Source organism: Lacerta agilis, chromosome 2, assembly GCF_009819535.1.
Source record: "Lacerta agilis isolate rLacAgi1 chromosome 2, rLacAgi1.pri, whole genome shotgun sequence".
In the NCBI taxonomy this organism is placed as follows: Eukaryota; Metazoa; Chordata; class Lepidosauria; order Squamata; family Lacertidae; genus Lacerta; species Lacerta agilis.
In genome coordinates, this window is record NC_046313.1 from 19,346,480 (window position 1) to 19,371,622 (window position 25,143).

Genomic DNA, 25,143 nt, shown 5'->3' on the forward strand with positions numbered 1-25,143 from the left:
ATCACTAAATTTGGCGGGGGGGGGGTTAGAATATTGCTTAAAGCAGAGGTTTTCAACCTTTTTGAGTCCACAGCTCCCTTGACCAGCAACATTCTTTCTGCAGCACCCCTGTGGGGCTCAGGAGCCCAGTTACGTCACCCCTTGCCTGCAGAGCCGGCAGCCCCTCACCGCTTTCTGAACACCCTGTTTTGTGAAGTGTTCCCTCGGCCTCCTCTCCCTTCTCCTTGGGAGTCCTGTGGGCAGTTGCTGCCCCTGGTCTCTGAGGTGCCTCCTCACACTGTCCCACAGGGGTCTGGGAAGCGCTCCCTGGCCAGCCCCAGAAGCACAATTCACCTGGGCCGTGCAACCCTTTGGGAGGCAGAGATGCGAAAGGGCATCAGAGGAGGGAGGGAAGGAAAGAGGGACAGAGGCCAGTGTTGCCTGCGATACCCCTGACTGTCATTCAAGGCACCCCAGGGTGCCACGGCACCCTGGTTGAAAACCACTGGCTAAAAGGATGCTGAATTCTTGAAGGAAAAGAGAGTGGGGAGAGGGGCACATATCCCTTTTATTGTGGGCTGAGTAAATATGGCATGAGTGCCATTCAAGCCCTGCAAATTGGAGTCATCATTCATATTGCTAGATACACAAGATCACATGGAATATAGTCAGTAACAACCCTCTGGGTCTGCCACAGAAATCATGTGTGTGTGTGTCTGACGCAAGGACCAGCCCTATGCCCTTAATGGGTATGCCAGACCCTTCCCCTAAAAATGTCATCCTAATTATATTTTAAAATAAAAATAAAAAAATGAACAGCTAGCTCTTCTACTGATTGAGAAGATAAAAGTGAGCAGTCAGTATTCTGCTACCAAAACTTGCAGGCCTGTTGATGAGCAATGGTGCCTGTATCATACCCACCCCCTTCAAATCTTACAAAAACACAACAGAAACAGGAAAAAACCCTGTCTTCAACTTTGAACTCTTCTACTGTCTTCTCAAATCGAGACAAGACACTTAGGCACATACCCCGTGTCCCCCAACCAAGGCTCCCTGTGTCCTGAATTGAGATGGGTCCCTTCTGCCACCCATGCTGATGCCAAGGTAAATGGGGATGTTTATGATGTCCAGCACTGAAAGGGCAAATCCGCAGCAGGAACAGAATTATAGTTTTGCTCCAGCTCTCCCAAGCCTGGTTCTTTCCAGAAGAGTTGCTGTTCCTACACACCACCTCTAGGCGTCACTGTTGGGTCTGTTAACAATAGTTGTGTGCTGTCTAATTGGCACACCCGTGCCAGTCCTGAGGAGCGTGCCAGGGCATCGTTGCCAGCGTTAGCAGTTCATCCAGCGCTCGGCTGTGTTCAGTGGGTAGCCCCGGTCTACTCTCAGTTGGTCGTTGAGTCTCCAGTAGATGCCGCCCTTGAAAAAGTAGATTTTGCCGTTCTCCCAGGTGAACGCAGCGTCCAGGTGTGATGGGGCCCCTGAGAAAAGGCTGGAGATCTTCCTGGGGAGAGTGGAGAAGTGGCTTCCCAGTTCGTCCCATTGCCAGTAGCCCGTGCCCTAGGAAAAAAGAGAGGAATGATTGCACTTTCCCTAGTAATAGTAATAATAATTTTATTATTCGTACCCCACCTATCTGACTGGGCTGCCCCAGACCCTCTGGGTGGCTTCCAGCATATACAAAAACATAACAAAACACTAAACATTTAAAACGTCCCTATACAGGGCTGCTTTCAGATGACTTCTAAAGGTGGTTCCATTTCCTCTGGTGTTCCCCACAGAGATAAGAAACTAGGAGAACTATATTTATTCTATCTCTCTATGGGACGCGGGTGGCGCTGTGGGTTAAACCACTGAGCCTCTTGGGCTTGCTGATCAGAAGGTTGGCGGTTCGAATCCCCGCGACGGGGTGAGCTCCCGTTGCTCGGTCCCAGCTCCTGCCCACCTAGCAGTTCGAAAGCACATCAAAGTGCAAGTAGATAAATAGGTACCACTTCAGCAGGAAGGTAAACGGCATTTCTGTGCGCTGCTCTCGTTTGCCAGAAGCGGCTTAGTCATGCTGGCCACATGACCTGGAAGCTGTACGCCAGCTCCCTCAGTAACGCGAGATGAGCGCCGCAACCCCAGAGTCGGACACGACTGGACCTAATGGTCAGGGGTCCCTTTACCTTATCTATCTATCTATCTATCTATCTATCTATCATCTAACCTTTCCATTTCGAGGTGAAAGTCACCACTGGACATTAAAAAGTGTACGTGAAACTGTTCCAAGCAAAAGGCTTTTTATTACTATTTAAAAACGTGCTGCTGGGAAAGGCAAACAAGAAAAGCATTCAGCCAGAAAGTGGGCAGTGATCACCCTAACCTCCCATTGTCTTGGGAGCCATAAATAGATGTTATTGGCCATTTTGCCACTGCTAGAACAGTGTGATTCCCTCTTCCCTCTATTGCCTTCTGCCTGCTCCTACGGAGAGTACTCAATCCATCTCCACACCCTTCTCTTATGTCTCTCATCACCTCAAAGCTAGCACCCACCTGTCAAGGCTCACACTAAGAGAGCATCTGTTGTGCCCATTATGTCCCCTCAAAAATCTCCCACAATGCCTTGGGGCCTAGGGAATTCCTGCTTCTCCCCCCCCCCCCAAAGTAAATGCCACTGAATCAGGATATGAAAGGTGCCGCATGGATCAGCTGAAAGGAATTTTTAAACACCACAGAACGAACACTGTTATGACTAAAAGGCCAATATCCCCACACCATAATCCTTCATTCGCCCAAATTTTTTATTATTTGTCCCCCTGCTCACATTCTGCTGCTAGGGAGCCCATTTGTTGAAATTATTCCTGCCTCAATACTAGCCAATAGTCATCGGTCCCTTAGGTTTATTTCACAACATTCATATACCGCTTTATTGCGATAAAACCTCTAAGCCGTTTCCAAAAAACAACAGCCACCCAAAACCTAAAATATTAAATTAACAACAAAAGACCATTAAAACCAGGCATTTAAACATGTTCAAAAGTTACTTAAAATTGACAGTAAACAAACAAACAAAAAAAGATTAAAGCACATGTCTGCGTTCTACATGTCTGGATAGCGTAAGGGATAATGTATTGCAATTATTATTATTATTGCAATTTACCTTAAAGATGAAGATCTTCTTGTTTTGAGGCCAGTAGAGGGCAGCATCGATCTTAGCTGGGATGCGGGTGAGGGGTTTTGGATAGCCAGGATCCAGCTTAAATCCCCGGTAACGCCACAGTTTAATACCTGTAGCCAGAGGGACATGAATTAATAAGGAGGCAATGCAAGGATAACACTCCAGCTGACTAAAAGCTGGTAATACAAATGCAATCTATGTCACTTGGTGTTTGGCCCTTTGGGGCTTGTGGGAGAAAAAAAGGGGACTAATAATATAATAATAATATATTTATACCCCACGCATCTGGCTGGGTTTCCCCAGCCACTTTGGGTGGCAACCAACAGAATATTAAAAACACCATAAAACATCAAACATTAAAAACTTCCCTAAACAGGGCTGCTTGCAGATTTCTTCTAAAAGTCAGATAGCTGTTTATTTCCTTGACATCTGATGGGAGGGCGTTCCACAGGGTGGGTGCCACTGCTGAGAAGGCCCTCTGCCTGGTTCCCTGTAACCTCACATCTCTCAGTCAGGGAACCGCCAGAAGACCCTTGGAGCTGGACCTTAGTGTCTGGGCTGAACGGTAGGGGTGGAGATGCTCCTTCAGGTATACAGGACCCAGGCCGTTTAGGGCTTTAAAGGTCAGCACCAACACTTTTGAGTTGAACAGAGCTGGTCAAGACAAGGAGCCGCATCTGCAGAGATACACGGTCTTTGGTGTAATAATCATAGTCATCATCTCTCTCCAAAGGACCAAGTTTATATCATTTAGGGAAGCGGGGAGCTTATTTCTCAACTCCCTCGAACCCACAGACCTTTGAAGAAGTAAGTGCGCCCAGTACGGGGAGAATGCACAGCCGCATCCAGTCCCCCAGGCAGCCCCTTCCACAGCGCCGAGATCTTCATGGGTGGGTTGGTACCAAAGTCTGTCACCGTCCACACGTAATCGCCACGGAAAGCGTAAGTCTTGTCATAGGGCCCTAGGCAAGGTGCAGAAGAGATAGACGAAATGTTAAAATGTGGGAATCTAGCATGCTAATATTTTTAGTCCTGAAAGGTGTGTGTTTCTGCTTTTGAGTCAGTTTTGCATGTGTTCATAAATCCAGTGCTTTTTTTCTGGGGGGGGGGGGACACAGGGGGACGCATACCCCTAAACATTTTGTGAATCTAACAGGAGAAGAAACTAAAAATGTAAAAAAGAGAGAGAAATAAAGTTTATTCTCTAGCACGGTGAATCGTCAGTTCCGTTGCTACACCCGATGGCGGCCTCATTTCCTGTCACGGTGTTTCCTGAGTCTCAGATGGAATGAGAGTACCCCTAAACGTTTTTTTTTTAAAGAAAAAAAGCACTGCATAAATCTATTTCCTCACATCTGGATTTTAAAAAAATCTGCATGGAAATGTCTGTCACAAAATACATATTTAAATACATATTTTGTCTCGATGTGCGTGTTTTTAAATGTATTCTATCATAAAATACATACTTTTAATGCATTTGGGAACTTTTTTTGAGCCAATATCACAAAAATCAGAGAAGTGTGAAATCCAATCTATGAAAGCACACCTTGGTTTTAGAATGCTTTGGTTTTGGGATGGACTTCCAGAACGGATTAAGTTTGGGAACCAAGGTACCACTGTATGACGAAACAGCATATAGCCAGCTAGAAAGGGACATCGGGGAGACATCCATTTATGCAAACCTGGGATGGGTGGAGTAGGTTCTGGAGGGTGATGATGTCTGGATCTAGGGGTTGGAGTGAGGAAGGGTACTTACCTAGCATGATAGCATCCAGTCCATCTTTGCATGGGTTAGGGATTTTACTAGGCTTCTGTGAAACAGCCGGAACAGTAGTGTGGGCAGGTGAAGTCACTGTCGTCGATGTTGTCGGGACGCTCTTCTTGCCTGCAGGAAAATAATAGGAAGGGATTTTTTTTCTTTCTTTTTTTGGTGCCCAGCATCTCCACCCAAAAAAAGAAAAAGAAAAAGGAAGGGAAATAATTGTAAAAGTGTTGGAAATGGAAAGAGAAAGAAGGTTTCTTTTTCTCATATGAGGTAGTCTTGTAGCAAGGTTAAAGCTTGCTGGGAAATGATATATAATGAATTGAAAAAGATGTTTAAAATAACATTTGTTTGAATTTTTTTTTAAAAATACAGAATCTTTCCTTTTGGGAACTACAGGGGCAGAACTACCCAAACTGTACAGAAAGTTATTCACGTATGCGGCTACAGCAGCAAGAATGTTACTTGCAAAAAAATGGAAATAAGAAGTCCCCACGAAAGAAGAATGGATACAAAAACTTATGGAATACGCAGAAATGGCGAAACTTACCGGAAAAACAAGAAATCAAGATAAAACTTTTTAAAAAAAACAAGAATGGAAACGGTTTATTGAATATTTACAAACAAACTGTAAACATTGACAGGATTATTGTAATAACCTGCAGTTTTATAAGAGTATATGTTTAAAGTAGATGAATAAATGATTACGTTAATTTGGAATACACAGGAAATATAAAAAAACAAATTTAAGCAGCCACAGGAAGAGGGGGAAGGAATGGTTGTAAAATTATTAAAATGTATAAAATTGAGAAGTCATATTTATTAAAGGAAGGGAAATAATTGGGGTGAGAAAGAGGGGCGAATGCTTGGCCGGCTACTGATCCCTTGGCACTGGATTGACATTGGCGAAAGGATCAGGAAGAAGTTCTGGTGTTACCTGGCAACCGTCCGCACCTCCCCTAGAGAGAGCAGCGGCCCACCTCATGATTTGAAAACAGGCCCAATCCTCTCGTAATTAGGAACAGGCCTCGCTGTTGCTAGGGTATACAATAGCTGAAACAGAGCGTGAAGGCAGCAGTGGGTGGGTGGGGGGATGCAGAGAGAGGAAATGAGTGTTGGAATTGGGGCAGGGGATAATCCAGAGGAAAGGCAGAACTATTTCTTTGTAGGTTTAGGATTATCACTTAATAGTTTGTCACGAGGACCGACCATACATATTTTCTACATGGACACCACACCTTTGGCAAAACAGCTGCCTCAAAGGCGAACTTGCACACATTGTGCATTAAAATGGGGTGGGGTGGAGTAGAGGATAAGAATAATATGTATATAGACCATATCTTCCCTGGCTTCATTTAAACATTTATTTCAAATGTAATCCATCATTGTTTTAAAGATATGTCTAGGTAAAGTAAAGGTAAAGGGACCCCTGACCATTAGGTCCAGTTGTGTCCGACTCTGGGGTTGCGGTGCTCATCTCACGTTACTGGCCGAGGGAGCCGGCGTACAGCTTCCGGGTCATGTGGCCAGCATGACTAAGCTGCTTCTGGTGAACCAGAGCAGCGCACGGAAACGCCGTTTACCTTCCCACCGGAGCGGTACCTATTTATCTACTTGCACTTTGACGTGCTTTCGAACTGCTAGGTGGGCAGGAGCTGGGACTGAGCAACGGGAGCTCACCCCGTGGCGGGGATTCGAACCGCCGACTTTCTGATTGGCAAGCCCTAGGCTCTGTGGTTTAACCCACAGCGCTACCCGTGTCCAAAATGTCTACACTGCTACAAAACCTCACAGTACTTTAGAAGTTAAGAAATACAGTGGCACCTTGGTTCTCAAACGGCTTAGTTGACGAACAAATCAGCTCCCAAATGCCGAAAACCCGGAAGTAAGTGTTCTGGTTTTCGAACATTTTTCGGAAGCCAAACATCCAAGACAGCTTCTGCTTGAGTGCAGGAAGCTCCTGCAGCCAATCGGAAGCCATGCCTTGGTTTTCGAACGTTTCGGAAGTTGAACGGACTTCCAGAACGGATTACGTTTGAGAACCAAGGTACCACTGTATTACAATACAGAAAACGGGCTTGTTTTAAAATAAAAAAGTATTATTTTCATGACTTTGTTATACTTGGATTGCTTTTTAGCTGGACTCTGGGATGCTCCCAATGATCCAAATGAGGCATAAGCAACTGGCAGATGTAGAAGAGACAGGGAACACACATTATCTGGCCCCAAGGACTTCACATCTGCCTCCAGCCTTGATTCCCAAGACCCTTCCCTGCCTTTATGGGACACCTCAGTCAAGTGCCTGAGGTCCGCTAGATGGAAAGGTCTGAGGGCCAAATTAGGTGTCTGTTGTTTAAACCCAGATCTGCTCCCATCGCATTCAAAGCAAGGGATGCAGGTTTGCAAAGCGAAAGGGGCACATCAGTGGGCTGTGCTTTGAAACCCTCCCCCAGTCCGTACCATAAAGGGCCTGGATGCCTTCGATGTCATCGCGGTGCAGTCGGAAGCGCAGCCGGTAACCGCTGTAGGTGGGGGCCATAAGGGCGCCCGGTTGCCGGGAATGGCCCAGCCCCAAAGCATGGCCAATCTCATGGGCGGCGATGATGCGCAGGTTGACGCCGCGCGAGGTTCCTTCCGTCCAGTGCTCATCGGAATCAAAGTGAACTGTGCCTAACTCAGGGATGTCGGCATGGGCCAGGACATGTCCTGAGGAAGATAAAGGACGGTGGGTTGAGAGCTCTGCAAGAAGCCCTTGCAAACTAAGCTAAATTACATTAAACTAAGATAAGATAGGCTAGGCTAGACTAAGCTAAGCTAAACTATAATCTATAATAATTATAATGTACGCAGATGTGTTGCACCCTGCCTATGTAGCAAAAAGCTATACCAAATCTAGTGAAAGTGCCCTGTATAAACTATAAATAGGCACATGCTAACGATCATACTGAGTGAGATGCAACAAGGATGAATCTTTGCTTCTTTTTCTGCAGCACAAAAAGACAGAATCAGCTATTTAGGCTAATCCATTCTGCCCTGCGATTTAAGAAACGGCCTCAGCTTTAAAAGTAGGGCTGGGCGATATCTGGTTTTCAACATCGTGATATGTCAGCAGCCAGACATTGCAATGTACCAATATATATCATGATGTCTAAAATAAGGATGAAGGAATTGTCCGGTTTCACGGTTTTCGACCGCATCCTGATTTTTACCGGCGCCTGCTCTTGTTCAAACCAGTTTGGGACGACGTACCACGATATCGGCCAGCCCTACTTTAAAGTCAACCCATTCTGGCACAAGAGGCCTGCTTGTCCTGCGCCTCCTTCTCATCGCTCCACCTGACCACGAAGCACCTCCTGTTGATAATTCCAGCTGCTGGCACCCCCTGACACCCCCTCAGCAGATGCTCCATCCATCCAATCCCTGCAGCACAGCAGATCACACCTCCCTGTGGCACATCGCTTCAAGATCCCTGCTCCTTGCCAGCCCTATTCTACGCCCCAAGTCACTCCCCAACCCCCTGAGAGCAAAGCTTGGGTCCGTACCAGGTCCATCGAAGGGCCGTGAGCAGCCCCAAGTAGAAGTGCCGTGGAAGGAGAGGCGGATGTCAGCACGGCCGCTCCGCACCTCCTGGAACGTGAGCCGGGTCACGTCACTCCAGTACTTGAAAGCTGTCTGGATAGCGGTGCGTGTGGCTGCGGCCCCCAAATCCTCACTGTGGCTGTAGATCCGGTAGGTCAGGTGCTTTTTGCGCCAGCGTCCTGCAGGGGGAGACCCAGAGCAAGAGGTGTCAGAAACTGGGGCGTTTATCCCACTCTGAAGTAGCGTGGGAGCTGGGGGCAGGAAAGTCACAGCTTAGCCTGGGTTACAGGGAGAAGGCGTAACAAACTCTTTTTTATATGTATAATTTTTTTTATTAGATTTCTTTTGTTATAGCAAATTGCAAATACAATTATCCAATTTTATATTTTACAATCCCCCCCCCCCATTGACTTCCCTCATCTTCCCCTTCTGGTTTGTTACATTATTTGTTATCTTCTGCATGTTAAATAACTTTAAGTGTTATTGCATTGCCTTTGTTCATATTTTACTGGAATAAAATTGTGAATGTTTATTCAAAACCTGCCAATGAGTCCATCTCTTTTTGTTGTTTCTGTAGGTAAGTTGTGAAAGGTTCCCATTCTTTTTTAAAGTCACTATTGTCCTTTTCATGTAATTTGTCTGTTAACTTGGCTAATTCTGCGTAATTCATCAATTTTTCTTGCCTTTGTTCTTTCGTTGGTACTTCTCCAGTCTTCCAACCTCGAGAACAAACTCTTTACTTAATAGGGAGCCCGGTTTTCAGAGCGTGAAAACCTTACAGCACCCAAGCAACAAGATAGATGTAACAAGAGGCTTGGGTGATTGAGGGCACTCCAAGGATTGCAGAAGTACAAAAAAAAAAGTTTATGGGGAAAACGCTTGTGGTGGTCAAGCAGTTCAGTGAAGAAGAGAACGTGCTCACTGGGCATGGACGGTAGGTGGGAAAAACAGACAAACTGGTGGAATGGAATGGAATATCCTGAGAAAGGTCATTGCTTGCTGGTTGGCTGGCTGGACGAACAGGAACACTCCACATTGCAACATTGTGTTGCAGTCCAATTTGTTCCGGACAGTCATTTGACTAAGCCTGCAACCTTACTCAGACTTAATTGGGGGGAAGTTCCAGGGAAATCAATGGGATTTACTTTTGAACATGATCCAGTTGCATGTCTTATTCATGATGCTGCAGTCGTCTCTGGACCCCAATTCTTGACTCAGAGCCGGTTCATGTCCCCGTTCTGCCATCGGGGGTCTTTTTTTTTTTTTTTAATCACTGCTTGTGGCCAATGTGTCACCAACTTCAATGGATTTCAAAATTGTTTTCCAGGAAACTCTGTGCTGCTTCAGAAGCTAATTGAGGTTGTTTAGGCCTGCAAAGCGGGGGGGGGGGGATGGGGGGATGGGGACGGGGACAGGACTGTTGCAACAGAAATGACCTCCGTTCATTCTTCTCTGACCAATCATGGACTTTGGGGGCTCAGAATGTCTTGGGGAGTTGGGCAGCAAAAGCCAACCCCACATTTTTCTGCAACCATTTTTTCAGCCATACATGATCACCACTACTGATCTTCCCTGGAAATGCGGATCTGCAGGAGACTTTGTCCTTGAAAGTTGGGTAATAGTGAGGCTTAAACAGACCTGACTTTTGCCCTACATGAGTTTGTGCTGCAGAACATGCCTCTTCAATGTGCCACAGTTTCTCAGCAGACAAGAATCCCCTGATGATAGAAAAAGTTTGAAAACCACAGACTTTGGTTGTTTGCCAAGTGCTGAATCTGCACCTTTACATGCCGCCGTCATCAGTGTGGATGGAACAATACATAAGGCATTCCAACTTCTCTTAGCGGGGGCGGGTTAATTAGATAACCCACTTTCTACAAGCAGGGAGCTACAGAGCACGTCCTCAGCTAGCAGGACTTAATCCAAGCTTTGTCAAATCTTCCTTGACTCCACTTCTGGCTATGACACTGGCTGGCGCATAACATGGCAACAATGGCACATGGCTCGAGTGGTACCCAAGTTGGCCATAAGGTCAGAAATCATAGTTTCAGCTGGCGGATGGGGATTCAGGTTTGGGCCTAAGTGAGTTGGGTTCCAGTTCCTGTTTACCCAGAAACACTTTGGGAAAGTCTAGCCTCAGTTTCCCAACTGGGGAAAAATGGAAAATATATTTTGTGCTATTTTAAAAAGTATTAGCTGCTTCCCCTCCCCCAAGAAAAGGAACGCACCATGAGAAGAGCATCTTCATAAACAGAAACAATAACAACAACAAAAATCAAATTCAGCTGATTTTTTTTATAACAACCCAAAAACCAGCAACCCAAGTTAATTACCACCTATAAAGAAGTGGGAGGGGAGCTTTCATCTCCTGCCAAAAACTTAGCAAAGACAAGGAGGACATTCCAAAACTGTGGGGCCACCGCTAAACAGACCTTATTCAAGGCATCTACAAATCTGTTTGCTAGCTCACCAGTTGCTTCTGATATTAGCTACATGCTTGCTAGCTCACCATGGCTGTGTATGAACATTAAAAAGTACAAGATTGCTGCTTTTTCAAATTATTTTTTAGCTTCTCCAAACAAGAAGAAATGACTCTACCCAGGCCCTCTGGCAAGTGCGATGACTTGGGATAAGAGCAGGGTTTTGCGCTGCAGTTGTATAAGAGCAAAAACAACAAGAGGAGCCTCTCCCACTTGCTTCTCCATACCTCCTGCACAGTTAAGAGAAAACCCTCTGTCTCTGGGCAAGGGCAGGGTTTGGCTCATAAATGAATACCATAATTCTATAGGCCTCCATTTAGAAGTTCCATAGATTTCAATGAGTTTCACTGCATGGCACTAGTCTGACCACACAAAGCAATTTGAAGGACTAAGAAATCTACTTCCTAGAATTCTTGCGCAGATGAGCTTGGCCGCGCCTGTGAAGCACACTGTCCATTCAACCCTCCAGCGGAATTGTTCATTATAAGGACAGCTCCAATCCCAGCATTATTATGACCTCTCATCCCAACATTTCAATTCTCTGTTTAAAGATCCACACAGCAGGCGAACTCCCTTTTTAGGGAAATGCCTTCGCACCAGCTTCCCTCAGCCCTATCCACCACTCTGCTTTGGCCGGGAGGAGAGATCATTTGCCCAGCATCTTGCTCGGCCCCAAATTCAACAGTTTGAAGAATGCTCACCCAAGAGTAGATATTTGAGGGTCCTCTCGTTGAACGGGTCTTCTACGCCACAACGGGGCTGCCGCATCTGGGAGAGGGTTGCTGCATCCAGACGTCCAGTAGAACGTAGTCCTGATGCAAGCTGGAAAGCCCTAAGGGGGCAGAAGTTGGGGTGGGGGGCAGGAAGGGAAGAAGTCAGCATTTAACTGGGGTTCTGACATGACGGGAGGTTTGTGCAACATGGTGAACCAAACTATGCCTTAGCGAGACTGTGCAAATGTGCAGGTTTCCAGAGAGGAGTTCACAGCCACTTTGCTCCCCCCCAGCCATGCCGTGGGACCCCACGTATTCATATATTCTTACTAAGCCCATATTCATACCATACTTTTAAAGTGCAATGATACCACTTTAAACAGTCATGGTTTCCTCCAAAGAGTCCTGGGCACTGTAGTTTGTTAAGGGTGATGAGTTGTTAGGAGAATCCCTATTCCCCTCACAAAACAACAGTTGCCAGAGTGCTTTGACAAGCAGGGAACTATAGGAATGGTAGCTTTGTGAGGGGAACAGAGGTCTCCTAACAATTCTCAGCACCCTTAACAAACTACAGCTCCCAGAATTCTTGTGGGGGGGGGGAGGGAAGCCATGACTGTTTAAAGTGGTTTCATGGTGGTGCTTTAAATATATGGTGGGAATGTGGCCCTACCATGTTGTGGGAACCGGGTCATTATGAGATGCTTCGCAGGGCAAATTAAAGCCTATGTAATGGTTTCCCCTTGTTGTTTGAGTTTGGCTGTGTGTTTCTTGTTTCATTCACCTCACGGCTCAAGTTTTACCTCACAGCATTCTCGATCTCCTCTTCTGTCAAGGCATCCGAGAACTGCTCCAGTGGCTTCTCTAAGTATCCGAACTGGAGCAGGAAGTCCTGAAATGATGACACTTGTTAAAACCAACTCTCAGCCCCAACTCACTGGCACAGTCTCTCAGAGAACGGGGCAGGAGGCCCACATAGGCGTTCTTATAAAGAGACCCTCTTCTGTGGCAATGAGTTTTGCTGGGTGGGCAACAGACCACAGTTTGGACTGGCTTTTCCCATGCTTTATATCTCTTGAAATACTCTCCCCCCCACTTCTTTTTACTAAGCAGAATGTGGTTGTGCTGGTCTGGAGCCAAGAGATGTGTACATGTTGTCCCTTATTCTAACTTAATAGCTAAATGTGGGAACAAGGTATCCTCCTGATTTCCATCACCATAGGCCCGATTCCACTCCCGCACTTAAGCATAAAAGCCAGGGCCTCTCCTTTCTAGACATGGGTCAGGAAACTCAAACTACCACCATGCTTACTCAGCAAATAAGAGGCTGGCCACAGCCATCTCTGCCAGCAACCCTCCTCCATCAATAGAAATCTCAAATGTCCCTGTCTGGAATTGAAATTCTTCACGGCATCATTCCTTGCTTTTACAATGATGTGCATGGTACTTGTTTTTCTGCACTTTTCCACAACTGGATCTGTGGTCTGCCTGCTGCTACAACCAAACAGATTTCCCCACCCATATCCAACAGGGCAGGGGTCCTCCAACTTTTTCTGCCTGGAGGTGCATTTGGAAATCCAAGAAACTGTTGCAAGCACCATTATTTCACAGAAGAAAAACTGGGTGATGCTCAGGAACAATGGGCAAAACATTTATACCCAAACTCTTCACTCTTCGAAAGGGTACCTTAGTCTTTCAACAAGCTCCACATACTTTCAGATACCCCAGACTCTCCTACTACTTCTAAAAAGTTTGTAATTGTTAAGGCTGTTCTCCCAGAACTTTCTGAGTCCATCTCAATTCTGTATATCAAACAGACAATTAAATCTCAACTCCGTAAATGAAACAGACAATTAAATTCCCATGAATTTTGCATTGCGCCATATATTTTATTTTTTTACAACTATTAGCAACTGGGAGCAGGGAGGTGATTTAAATCAGTGGATCAGCACAGGGGCAAAGGGCTAGAACCTCTGTCCACAAACCAAACCGAAATTGAGACACCAAGCAGATGCTATTTGAAAAAGAAAATTACATGGGAACATAGCTGTCAACCTTTTCCTTTTTTTGCAGGAAATTCCCTTATTATAGCGTTGGGAAACAGCAGGGAGGGTTGACAGCTATGCATGGGAAGTCCCAAGCACGGAACACCAGTGTAAGATGTAGCTTTGCCCTTTGTTCTTGCAAAGGCTTTCTCCATCTTGCACAAAACAGATACATAGCCCAACAACAAAAAACACAACTTTACCTAACAAATACTGGTTTACAAAGAATGTCCAGTTTTCCTTTTTGGAGCCAACATTCCCATTTGCTGTACTCGTCTTTCAGAGGGGTTCTGTATCCCGTTTTAAGTAACATCCAGTGGGTTGAGAGCTGGTGAGGAGAACTAATCTGCTGCTTTTTTTAAAAAATCTGCTGGTGATAACTGCCCCACTACTCATGCCAGACTGATATTACTTGACTTGTTTGCTGTGAGCCAAAACTGCCATTCTACATGCCACTTCAAGTCTTCTCCATGTCAGCCAAAGCTGCAAGTTCTGCTCATGGCAAATGAACCAGTTAAATGACTGTTTTAACACAGCCAAGGCATCACCAAGGGCAAAGAAAGAAAGAAAGAAAGAAAGAAAGAAAGAAAGAAAGAAAGAAAGAAGCCTCCAAGTTCAAAGCAGCAGCAGCACATATTAGATAGGTCATAGAGAAAGCATCAAGTCTTCCTTCTAGCATTTCCCAAATATATCTCATTCTTTAACTTGCCCTTGGTTTGGAGAGACTTCTTTGGTGCCTAAAACAACTGGATAATCTTGCAAAGGGAATGGATGTTTCAGGAATTAGGACAACTGGCCAAGAAAATCTTCCCTATGTCTCAGGAGAATAAGACAGATATATCTTGAGGTTCTTTGGAAGAGGGTAAGAATACAGGAAGCTGCCTTCTATACACTGAGCCAGAACATTGGTCCATCGAGCTCACAACTGTCTGCAGTGACTGGCAGGGACCCTCGGGGTTTTTAGGAAGGGAATATTCCCAGCTCTACAGGAGATGCCAGGGAATGAACCTAGGACCTTCTGCAAGCAAGGGAGATGTTTTCCCCATGAGCTATGGCCTTTCGCTAAGCAGAAGCAAACCAAAGGTTGCGGGAACAGTGGAGAATGCAAGCTGGGTTCAAGGAACAAGAGTAAAACTGTGAAGAAAAAGAAGAAGAAAAAGGAATAGAGAAGTCAGCACTAGGACAGCTGAGAGACTCTGCTTTCCTACTTCTCATCCTGCACAAACACACCACAAACAGCTCACAAAGGATGGAAACTCCTTGCCAATCTTCTGCACAGCAGCCAAAGCGGTTTGCCCACCGCACCCGCCCGTAAATGTTCAGCTTGGTTCCTGCTGCTACAGGGAGGCCCAGGCAGCTGAGGGTTTCTTTTGGCCAGGGAAATCTTCCCCCAGGCCTCCTGTCCCTTTCTGGGGAAAGTTTGCACTACACAAAGCTTTGCAAGATAAGCCATAAGATACTCGGATAAGGCTGAAGCAGGCATCTAGGAAAATTTCAAGGTTCAATTGCCAGGAACGAAGACCTGGAGAAAGTCAGAAAAGTCTGGGGTTGGGGTGGTAGGTCACAGCTGAGGAACACCCTACCCTGCTTGTTCACGTTATCCCGTGTGACCCCCCATCACTGCAAATGCACTGACTCCACTTCTCAGTCTACAGGCTTAGAGGAAGAGGGGCCATCCATGCCCTACATACCATGGCTTCTTTCTTCTCTGCTCGGTTGAGAGCAGCACTTTTGGAAGAGAAGATCAAAGCATAGACCTGGAACAGCAGCAGTAGCAACGGAAGCTGTGACAGCCTCATTGTCCAGTTTCTCCGCAGACCCCGACAGCAACACAGAGCAACGCTTCCTTGCAGGAAACTCCACAGAGCTCTTCAGAAACGGCTTTTGCTGGAACGGAACCAAAGCGACGCTGGATCTCTTTCTCTCCACTTCCTCCCTCCGCGGCTCAAGCTTTGCTCTGCCCTCCCTGCTCCCTCTATCCATCCATATCTTCGCTCCCTGCTTTCTCAAATTTATAAATCTCCTAACAGCAGGAGTGAGTCATTTCCAACTCAAACATGTTGCAACCGCAAAGCCTGGAGGAGCCCCCTCTGCGAATATTAACTCTTTGCAGAGCAAACACTTCCTGCAAGCCCTCCTGTTGCAAGGGCTGCTAATAACAAGGCCTGTATGGTGGCATTGGGGTCTCATTGCGATTCAGATAAAGGCCTGCAATCTAGAGACACAAGAAAAGTAGCACACAAACACACACACACAAAAGTACACAAAGCAAAAGAGTCTCTCTGCAGCTGCAAGGGCCTGTTGTAGTAGGGATGGAGAAACCTGTGGTCATCCAGATGTGGTGCTACTGTTCCCATCTTCCCTGACGGTTGCCTATGCTGGCTTGAGCTGATGGGAGTTTGTAACATCTGGAGGGCCCCCACTCCTGGCACACTGCCATCTCTGCAGTTGGATTCAGAGAATTCCCTACAGTTTGTACTCATGGATGTACAAGTGCCAGGACTGAAACCTGCATAACATTCTGTCAAGGCCTTGCACTGAGGAAATCTCACTTGCTTCTTATTCCCCAGAAATGCTTTGGATAGGCCAGGCACAGGCAAACTCGGCCCTCCAGATGTTTTGGGTTACAACTCCCACCAACCCTGACCACTGGTCCTGTTAGTTAGGGATGATGGGAGTTGTAGTCCCAAAACATCTGGAGGGCATGTCATCTTAAGGGGGTGAAAGTTAATTTTTTGCAAATTTATTCTGCAATGTGTTTTTGGGCGTGAGGAATTCATATCTGCTTTTATGTTTGTCATTTGGGACAACATCTAGCTTGGTAAATCTACACTCGGTAAAGAAGCACATAAATTGCTTTGGGAAAACCAAAGAATTGTAATTTTACCTTCGGAAAATGTCAAGTAATGTTTAATAATGATGATGATGATGATGATGGCACCCGTGATGATGGCACTGAAGTGACCTCCCTGGGCGCAATCCTGGGCAGTGTGCACTGGAGGTCCTGGGCTGCCCAGACAACAATATTCCCGCTCTCGGCCTCGCTGATGTGGTCCAAGCAGACAGCTTCCGGGTCATGTGGCCAGCATGATTAAGCCACTTCTGGCAAACCAGAGCAGTATACGGAAACGCTGTTTACCTTCCCGCCGGAGCGGTACCTATTTATCTACTTGCATTTTGACGTGCTTTTGAACTGCTAGGTGGGCAGGAGCAGGGACTCAACAACGGGAGCTCACCCCGTCGCAGGGATTCAAACCACCGACCTTCTGATCGGCAAGCTCAATGTGTCCCCCACCAGAGGTACTACCCCTCCCCTAACACTCCGTATACCCCTAATAATAATAATAATAATAATAATAATAATAATATATCAATAATAATAATGTTGATGTATAGAATAACTGCAAGTACTTGGCACAAGGAGAAGGGGACGACAGAGGATGAGATGGTTGGACAGTGTTCTCGAAGTGACTGGCATGAGTTTGGCCAAACTACGGGAGGCAGTGGAGGATAGGGGTGCCTGGCGTGCTCTGGTCCATGGGGTCACGAAGAGTTGGATATGACTGAACGACTGAACAACAACTTGGCAATAGTTTTTAATGATTTCTATGCAATTTCACACACATTTTGCTTACCAGGCAAAACTAAATTATATTAATTTAACCAAAATAACTTTTCAATTCGCAAGTCTTGTTTCAACTTTTTACCACCCCTCCTTTTTTGGAATTTGAACGTTCAAGAATTTAACACGCCCTACGCTTGCCAGGCCTCACACCTATTGGGAATACCGGGACTCAGGCTGGGTGGCAGTGGGAGTGAAATAAATAATTGGGACAGGCAAGTCACGGAGCATGTACAGAGTGCATTTCCCCCATATCGCTGAGTAATAACAGTCTTCCGAGCCAAAACCTATAACCTGAAGATTCCTAGATGCCATTTGGTAAAGGAATCCCTGTTCCAAAGATGAGCCGCAACCCGTTCTGTTGTCCTCTTTCCATACTCAGGCAAGAAGTACGTGCTTACCAAGCAAATGAAATGACTCATGCAGGGGAGATGACTCACAAAGCAGCGGCAATGACTCCTTCAAGGGAACCAAGCCATATGGCAGCAGGACATACAACAAGCTGCCTGGAGTCGTTGATCTATCTGGATGAGTAAAGGGGTAGGGATCTCAGGTCAAAGGGCATATTTTGAAACAATCCTGAGCCCTTTGGCCACAAGACTGGCCCAAGACATTTTGCTGCCTGACACACAGCAGCAAATGCCACTTTCCCCCACCCTCAAGTTAAGATACAGAACCTAGACCAGCCTGGTTATTTGGGTAGCTGAGGCTGAGCCTCAGCATAGCTGTCAACTTTTCCCTTTTCTTGCAAGAAATCCTATTCAGAATAAGGGAATTTCCCTTTAAAAAAGGAAAAAAAGTTGACAGCTATGGGCTGAGCACCTCTCCCCTTCCCTAGCAATAAAGCTGCAACATTAATAAATCAAATAACTAATCAGGGGACGACAAAGGATGAGATGGTTGGACAGTATTCTCAAAGCTACTAACATGAGTTTGGCCAAACTGCGGGAGGCAGTGAATGATAGGCGTGCCTGGCGTGCTCTGGTCCATGGGGTCACGAAGAGTCGGACACAACTGAACGACTGAACAACAACAACAACAACAATCATTCTACCATCCTTTAATGACAGCCCAAATCAGCTGCCTCACCCTAATGGTAGGGAAGGCTCCACAGCTCTGAATATATTAACCTCTGTTTGAAAGAACAGCAGCTCATACTTTCTACAGATGTTGCTCGGGACACCTGCATCCCACCCTGTTGCCCATTCAGCTGTAAAGAATCTATGGGCACAAGGTCTTTGTGTGGGGTAAATCAGAGTCAAATCTGGTGGTCGATGTGGCAACATCACCGAATGAAAACTGGCAAAACACCAGCACCAAACAAGTAGGCCAATTGTGGGTTAAACCATAGAGCCTAGGACTTGCTGATCAGAAGGTTGGCGGTTCAAATCCCTGCGATGGGGTGAGCTCCCGTTGCTCAGTCCCAGCTCCGGCCAACCTAGCAGTTTGAAAGCACGTCAAAAGTGCAAGTAGATAAATAGGTACCGCTCTGGCGGGAAGGTAAACGGCGTTTCCGTGTGCTGCTCTCATTTGCCAGAAGCGGCTTTGTCATGCTGGCCACATGACCCAGAAGCTGTACGCCGGCTCCCTCGGCCAGTAACGCGAGATAAGCGCCGCAACCCCAGAGTCGGACACGACTGGACCTTATGGTCAGGGGTCCCTTTAAACAGGTTTCATTTGTTAAAAATTTAAAAATTATGTTGAGCATTAAAAACTGGTTACTGGTTATGCTCCAGCAGAACCCAGCACCCCGTTTTCCAAGCAGAGTTTTGCTCCTGTGTCCCCAGAGAACATGTTTCTACTTCAGTCTCATGGCAAGAGTTTTTTTAAAAGCAGACCATTCTCCCAAACTCCAATTAGAAAAAGTATAAGCTGGAAAAGAGCGACTGCAGAGGCTCTCGTTCCTTGTTCCCATCATTCACGCCAAGCATCTGCCGGCAGCCTTTTCGTTTTATCCTAACAAGATGTTGTTTTTGGCCTTGATATGAATTCCTCCTACACACACACACACAACAGGCATGTGAATCAACTACAAACACAGCAATGGACACAAACCAGCGTCAAGAGTGCACAGCACATTGTATAGTCTACACAGGCACTGTGACTTACCATGAATCAAAGGATTCCCCTTTTTGTACAAGAACCATGATTCAACCACTGCTGCGTCAAATGTTTGTGAGATTTTACAGACCCTCCAAGTGTCCCTATTTTCCAGGGACAGTCCCGGATTTACAGAAGTCATCTTGGTTTCCGATTTGATCCTGGAATGTCCCGCATTTCCTTAGGAGGTCCCTATTTTCATCAGAGAAATGCCGGAGGGAATGGAGTTATGTGACCTCTGAGCCAAGGAGATAAGTAACTATACAACCTTTAGAAGACATCTGAAGGCAGCCCTGTATAGGAAAGGTTTTATATATATATAATAATGTTTTATTTTGGTTTTATATAGGTTGGAAGCCAGACAGAGTGGCTGGGGCTATCCTTTCCTTACATGCAAAGCCAGTATCTGGAATACATATTCCATCTGTCCAACTGTCCAATGTAGAAGGCATCACTGCAGACTTCATTAATGGTCTTACCAAAGACAATGTCCTTCACATTCCCATGTGTCTCACTTGGGTCAACACAATCCAGCAGCCACAAATATTGTAGCATGCCGGATGGTTGACAATACACCTGTTTGTTTGTTTGTTTGTTTGTTTGTTTGTTTGTTTGTTTTTGCAGTCTTGCGTGCCTCGAACAATGGATCCCAGGCTCTGATACCTTATCCCTTCCCACTCCCGTTGCTCCATTCCCACTGCAAGCCTGGCAGACTGAATCATGCGAATCATGGGCACCATCACATACAGCCCTGAAGCACAGCTCACTCAGTAGAGCGTGAGGCTCTTAATCTCAGGGTCGTGGGTTCGAGATTCCCGTATTTCAAGGGGTTGGACTAAAATGACCATCACAGTCCCTTCCAACTCTACATTTCTATGATCTATTGTGCCAGCCTGCTTGAGTATTAAGCCAGTTTACCCCCCAAGGGAAAAATCCTTGCCCACCCTGACCTATAAAGCCCTGCTCTCAGCACTCACTCCTTAGTCTGAGTAACTCGTCATTAGTGTGAAGATAACACTGGCACTATCTTAAGCCCCCATGGAACTTAAGCTGTCTGGCTTTCATTGTCCACTTGCTTCCAGTCTCAATGGTCCTTGCATGCGGCTCTTGTTGTTGTTTAGTTGTTTAGTCATGTCCAACTCTTTGTGACCCCATGGACCAGAGCACACCAGGCACTCCTGTCTTCCACTGCCTCCCACAGTTTGATCAAACTCATGTTAGTAGCTTCAAGAACACTGTCCAACCATCTCTGTCGTCCCCTTCTCCTTGTGCCCTCAATCTTTCCCAACATCAGGGTCTTTTCCAGGGAGTCTTCTCTTCTCATGAGGCGGCCAAAGTATTGGAGCCTCAGCTTCAGGACCTGTCCTTCCAGTGAACACTCAGGGCTGATTTCCTTAAGAATGGATAGGTTTGATCTTCTAGCAGTCCATGGGTCTCTCCTTCATGGATCACTGCCTTGTCGTGGCGAAGGGGCTTGAATAACTCACAGAAGCTATGAGCTATGCCGTGCAGGGCCACCCAAGACGGACTGGCCATAGTGGAGAGTTTTGACTAAACGTGATCCACCTGGAACAGGAACCGGCAAGCCACTCCCATATCCCTGCCAAGAAAACTCCATGGACAAAAACAACAGGCATGCGGCTCTAAAATTACTATTTTGCATCACCACACTGCTGGTGCACAATAATGCAGTAACCTTGCGGAAGCACCGCAGAACAACTAATGGAGTGGAATGCTGTGATTATAAACCCACCATTAGTGCAAAATCTTTTTTTAAAAAAAATAAATCAGTTTTTATTTTTATTTTTTATTTTTATTTTTTTGCTATTTTAAAGGAAAACTGCCAAAATCTAGACTTCCAACATTGGTTCCCATATGTCTGGACATGTGAGCAATTTCCGCCCAGACACGGCTTCCAACTGCAGCATTCCAGGTACGTCCGGGAAATTCCGGGCGTATGGCAACCCTGCCACCCTACCATAACATGTTACATAATACACCCACCTAAAAAAATAAAAATAAACAGTCTGACGATAGTGTGGAAAATTAGGATTTCAACATTGCCAAGGGAATCGCTAGGACTGTCCGGAAGCAACTCAGAGTGCCAGAACAGTTACCCAGCCAAACATATCTCCCTTTCGCATGGCCTTTGCTTGCTTTTGTAGGGTCACATATTTTCCTTGTTTGCAAGCACTGAAAGAAGGCCTCAGGCTACTTCAGCAGGCATTACTAGCTCTGGCGGTGACAGGGTGGAGTTGTGCAGAACATACATCAGTATTCCGCAGACATTGCCATCCCAACATCTTAAACAAATATAGTCGAAGGGGACTGCACTGGATTAACGTATATTGAGATCCTCTGTCACAACATCACCTTATAGGACCCAACATGTCCCTGGGCATGTTCTCCTCTGCCAACAATCCAAGCAAAGAAGTGTCATGCAGAAAGACTAGATAAAGGGTGTGGAGGAGCCTCCAGGTCTTCTTGGCTTCCCAACTCCCATAGTTCCATCTAGTATGGCCAGTGTCCAGGGACGATGGGAAGGGTAGCCCAACACCCATAATCTGGAAGGCCAGTGGTTCCTCATTCCCGTACTGGATTGTGTACTGATATGTGAAACTTCCTCAATCCCAATAGTCCTTCCCTAAGCCCTAGAGGCCTTTTTAGACAACCACATGGAGGGAGAAGCAAGATGGAATCAATGTCTCAACCACTAGTCATTCAGCCAGACGTCTGAATAGAATGTATGTGTATAGAAGAGTTTGTGCATAGGTTATGTATTGGGTGTTGTTCAGTCGTTCAGTCGTGTCCGACTCTTCGTGACCCCATGGACCAGAGCACACCAGGCACGCCTATCCTCCACTGCCTCTTGCAGTTTGGCCAAACTCATGTTAGTAGCTTCGAGAACACTGTCCAACCATATCATCCTCTGTCGTCTCCTTCTCCTTGTGCCTTCCATCTTTCCCAACATCAGGGTCTGTTCCAGGGAGTCTTCCCTTCTCATGAGGTGGCCAAAGTACTGAAGCCTCAACTTCAGGATCTGTCCTTCTAGTGAGCACTCAGGGCTGATTTCTTTAAGAATAGATAGGTTTGATCTTCTTGCAGTCCATGGGACTCTCAAGAGTCTCCTCCAGCACCATAATTCAAAAGCATCAATTCTTCGGCGATCAGCCTTCTGTATGGTTCAGCTCTCACTTCCGTACATTACTACTGGGAAAACCATAGCTTTAACTATACGGACCTTTGTTGGCATGGTGATGTCTTTGCTTTTTAAGATGCTGTCTAGGTTTGTCATTGCTTTTCTCCCAAGAAGCAGGCGTCTTCTAATTTCGTGACTGCTGTCACCATCTGCAGTGATCATGGAACCCAAGAAAGTAAAATCTGTCACTGCCTCCATTTCTTCCACTTCTATTTGCCAGGAGGTGATGGGACCAGTGGCCATGATCTTAGTTTTTTTGATGTTGAGCTTCAGACCATATTTTGCACTCTTCTCTTTCACCCTCATTAAAAGGTTCTTTAATTCCTCCTCACTTTCTGCCATCAAGGTTGTATCATCAGCATATCTGAGGTTGTTGATATTTTTTCCGGCAATCTTAATTCCGGTTTGGGATTCATCCAGTATTGGGTAGCCTAACCCTTTTCAGGATTCCCAGTCAAGGAGAGAGGGGGGGGGGATATGAATGAACAACTTGTACATTTGTGGTCTGTACTCACACTAGGGATGGGGGAGAACTAGAAAACACCCATCCTTCAACATTCAAACTTGCACAAATTTTGTGATGCAGTTCTCCAACCAAACAACATTTAGAAAAATGTGTTTATTAGAGGAACCAATGAATACCGTAAATATAAATACGTTCACGAAAATAACATACGAAATGTATTATATTAGGAAAAAATTGCTTGCTAAAATGTGTACGTCAGTTTAGACGGCATACAAAAAATGTGTTAACTGAGAGAAATTTAAACTGAATTGCTGATAAATTTTCATTAGGGGTTTTGTTTTTTTTTTAAAAAATATCACATCGCTGCAGAAATGAGCAGAACTGGATTTAACGAGAAACTGAAAACATTAGAAACTAAGAGAACCAAAACCGGCAAATTCTTCTGTCCCTAATTCACACCTCTGCCTGCGTAAAAAAGATGTTAGGAGCACGGACAGTGGGTAGATCCTAGTTCCCCTACTCCACCCACATTTGGTTAACATTTGACAATTTAACCGTTGTTCAAATAAATGCAGTGGCTGCTTATGAGCTACCAAGCCGGGTTCAAGATTCTTGAATGGATTTACAAAGCCCTGAACAACTTTAATACCACACAGTGTTATGTTGTCCTATCTGCTGGGTGCCTATGACACCCTGGGGTGTTTCTCTAAGGCAGGGATAGCTAATATGGCACCCTCCAGACATTTTCAGACTACGCCTCCCATCATCCCCTGGCTGACGACACCTGCAGGACACCATGTTGCCAACCCCTGCTCTCTGGCTCCCCAAGTCTCTGCAGAAACCTTCATTTACTAGGAATATACAGTATATCCCAACTCTGCAGGTGCTAGGCTTTCTCCTGATAGGGTTAATCCAGGGTTTATCAAACTTGATCCCCCAGCTGTTTTTGGACTACAATTGCCACCACCCCTGACCAGTGGTCCTATTAGCTAGGGATGATGGGAGTTGTAGACCAAAGCGAGTTAGGGAAACCCTGGTGTAATTCTTTCCAATGTGGGAATATGTTTCATAGATGCCCTTGCACCTGTGCTTATTTATGTTTACTTTATAATATCCTTCCGCCTTGGAAGGAAGGGTAAAAAGGATCCGACAGGCAGCTCACTGCATGGATCCTTCCGCGGGTAAAAAAGGCGCTCTAACTTTAAATAAGGTAACAGTCATTAGTCTTCTTCCCGCCTAAACTTAGCACGGTAACAGGACTGTAATTGGTTGTTATGCTTGTTATGATGTTGGTTGACCCTTTAATAAATCGCGGCTGCTCCCTGTTGTGGTGTGGAGAAAGCGCGAGGCAAGCCGAGTAAGAACATCGTTGCGTGGCAAGCACAGAGAGAAAGAGAAACTGAAACCAACCACGCAGGGTAGCGGTAGGCTTCTTCACCAGACTGCAGTCTCCGTTGTATTTATTTCATTTTCGGTTTTAAAAACCTTTTATTTGGCCGTCTAGTTTTTGGCCACCCTTTTGTTTAGTTCTTCTTCTTCTCCGGAACCTTTCGGAACTCACAGACTCTCACAGAAAACTTCTGAGGCAACAACATTCCGAACTCACAAGCTAAACCTTCAGATCGTGGCCAGCGGACCCTTTTCACGGCGCGGTGGGAGCAGGACTCCAGCATTACCGGCCGTCCCATCCGCAGGCTACCCCACATTCCAATTTTGCCTGAGAGATACCTCTGTCTTTTGGGTACCCATTATGACAAAGGGAGGGTGAAACCGTAAGGTTGGTCAGTAGTACTTATCCCTATTCTGAACTTGGCTGGAAGAAGGACGATGACTCCAGTTTTACAGCCAAGAAGAAAATTAACCTTCTCACACAAAAGACAAACCAATGACTCTGAACAGCTTCCTTTGCGGGATTCAGCTGTTTCCCCAGAATGATTCAGTGGGCGATGGTGGCAGCAATCCCACATGCATCTTGTGGGGTGAAACTGGCGCAGGTGGCATAGCGATGAGGCAACTATGCCAGGAAATGTGCGTGGCACAA

At 45.9% G+C, this 25,143-nt stretch overlaps 1 protein-coding gene across 1 annotated transcript; it reads right to left on the reverse strand.

Annotated features, from left to right (window-relative positions):
• Positions 1-529: 529 nt before the first annotated feature.
• MMP19 (matrix metallopeptidase 19) lies at positions 530-15,795 on the reverse strand. Its single transcript, XM_033138815.1, has 9 exons — positions 15,407-15,795; positions 12,474-12,562; positions 11,662-11,792; positions 8,444-8,659; positions 7,362-7,607; positions 4,896-5,024; positions 3,937-4,101; positions 3,122-3,249; positions 530-1,539 (listed from the first exon to the last, which is right to left on the reverse strand). The coding sequence occupies exons 1-9, from the start codon at positions 15,512-15,514 to the stop codon at positions 1,312-1,314; spliced, it is 1,440 nt and encodes a 479-aa protein (XP_032994706.1). The 5' UTR covers positions 15,515-15,795; the 3' UTR covers positions 530-1,311.
• Between the last annotated feature and the right edge of the window lie 9,348 nt (positions 15,796-25,143).

What these genes read in the sequence shown, in the direction of transcription:
- MMP19 (XM_033138815.1), bottom strand. Translation starts at nt 15,514, where the DNA reads ATGAGGCTGTCACAGCTTCCGTTGCTACTGCTGCTGTTCCAGGTCTAT. An exon ending in AGGCATCCAGGCCCTTTATG is followed by an intron (nt 5,025 to 7,361) that starts GTACGGACTGGG and finishes ATTTTCCTGCAG; the next exon opens with GCAAGAAGAGCGTCCCGACA. An exon ending in AGAAGATCTTCATCTTTAAG is followed by an intron (nt 1,540 to 3,121) that starts GTAAATTGCAAT and finishes CTTTTTTCCTAG; the next exon opens with GGCACGGGCTACTGGCAATG.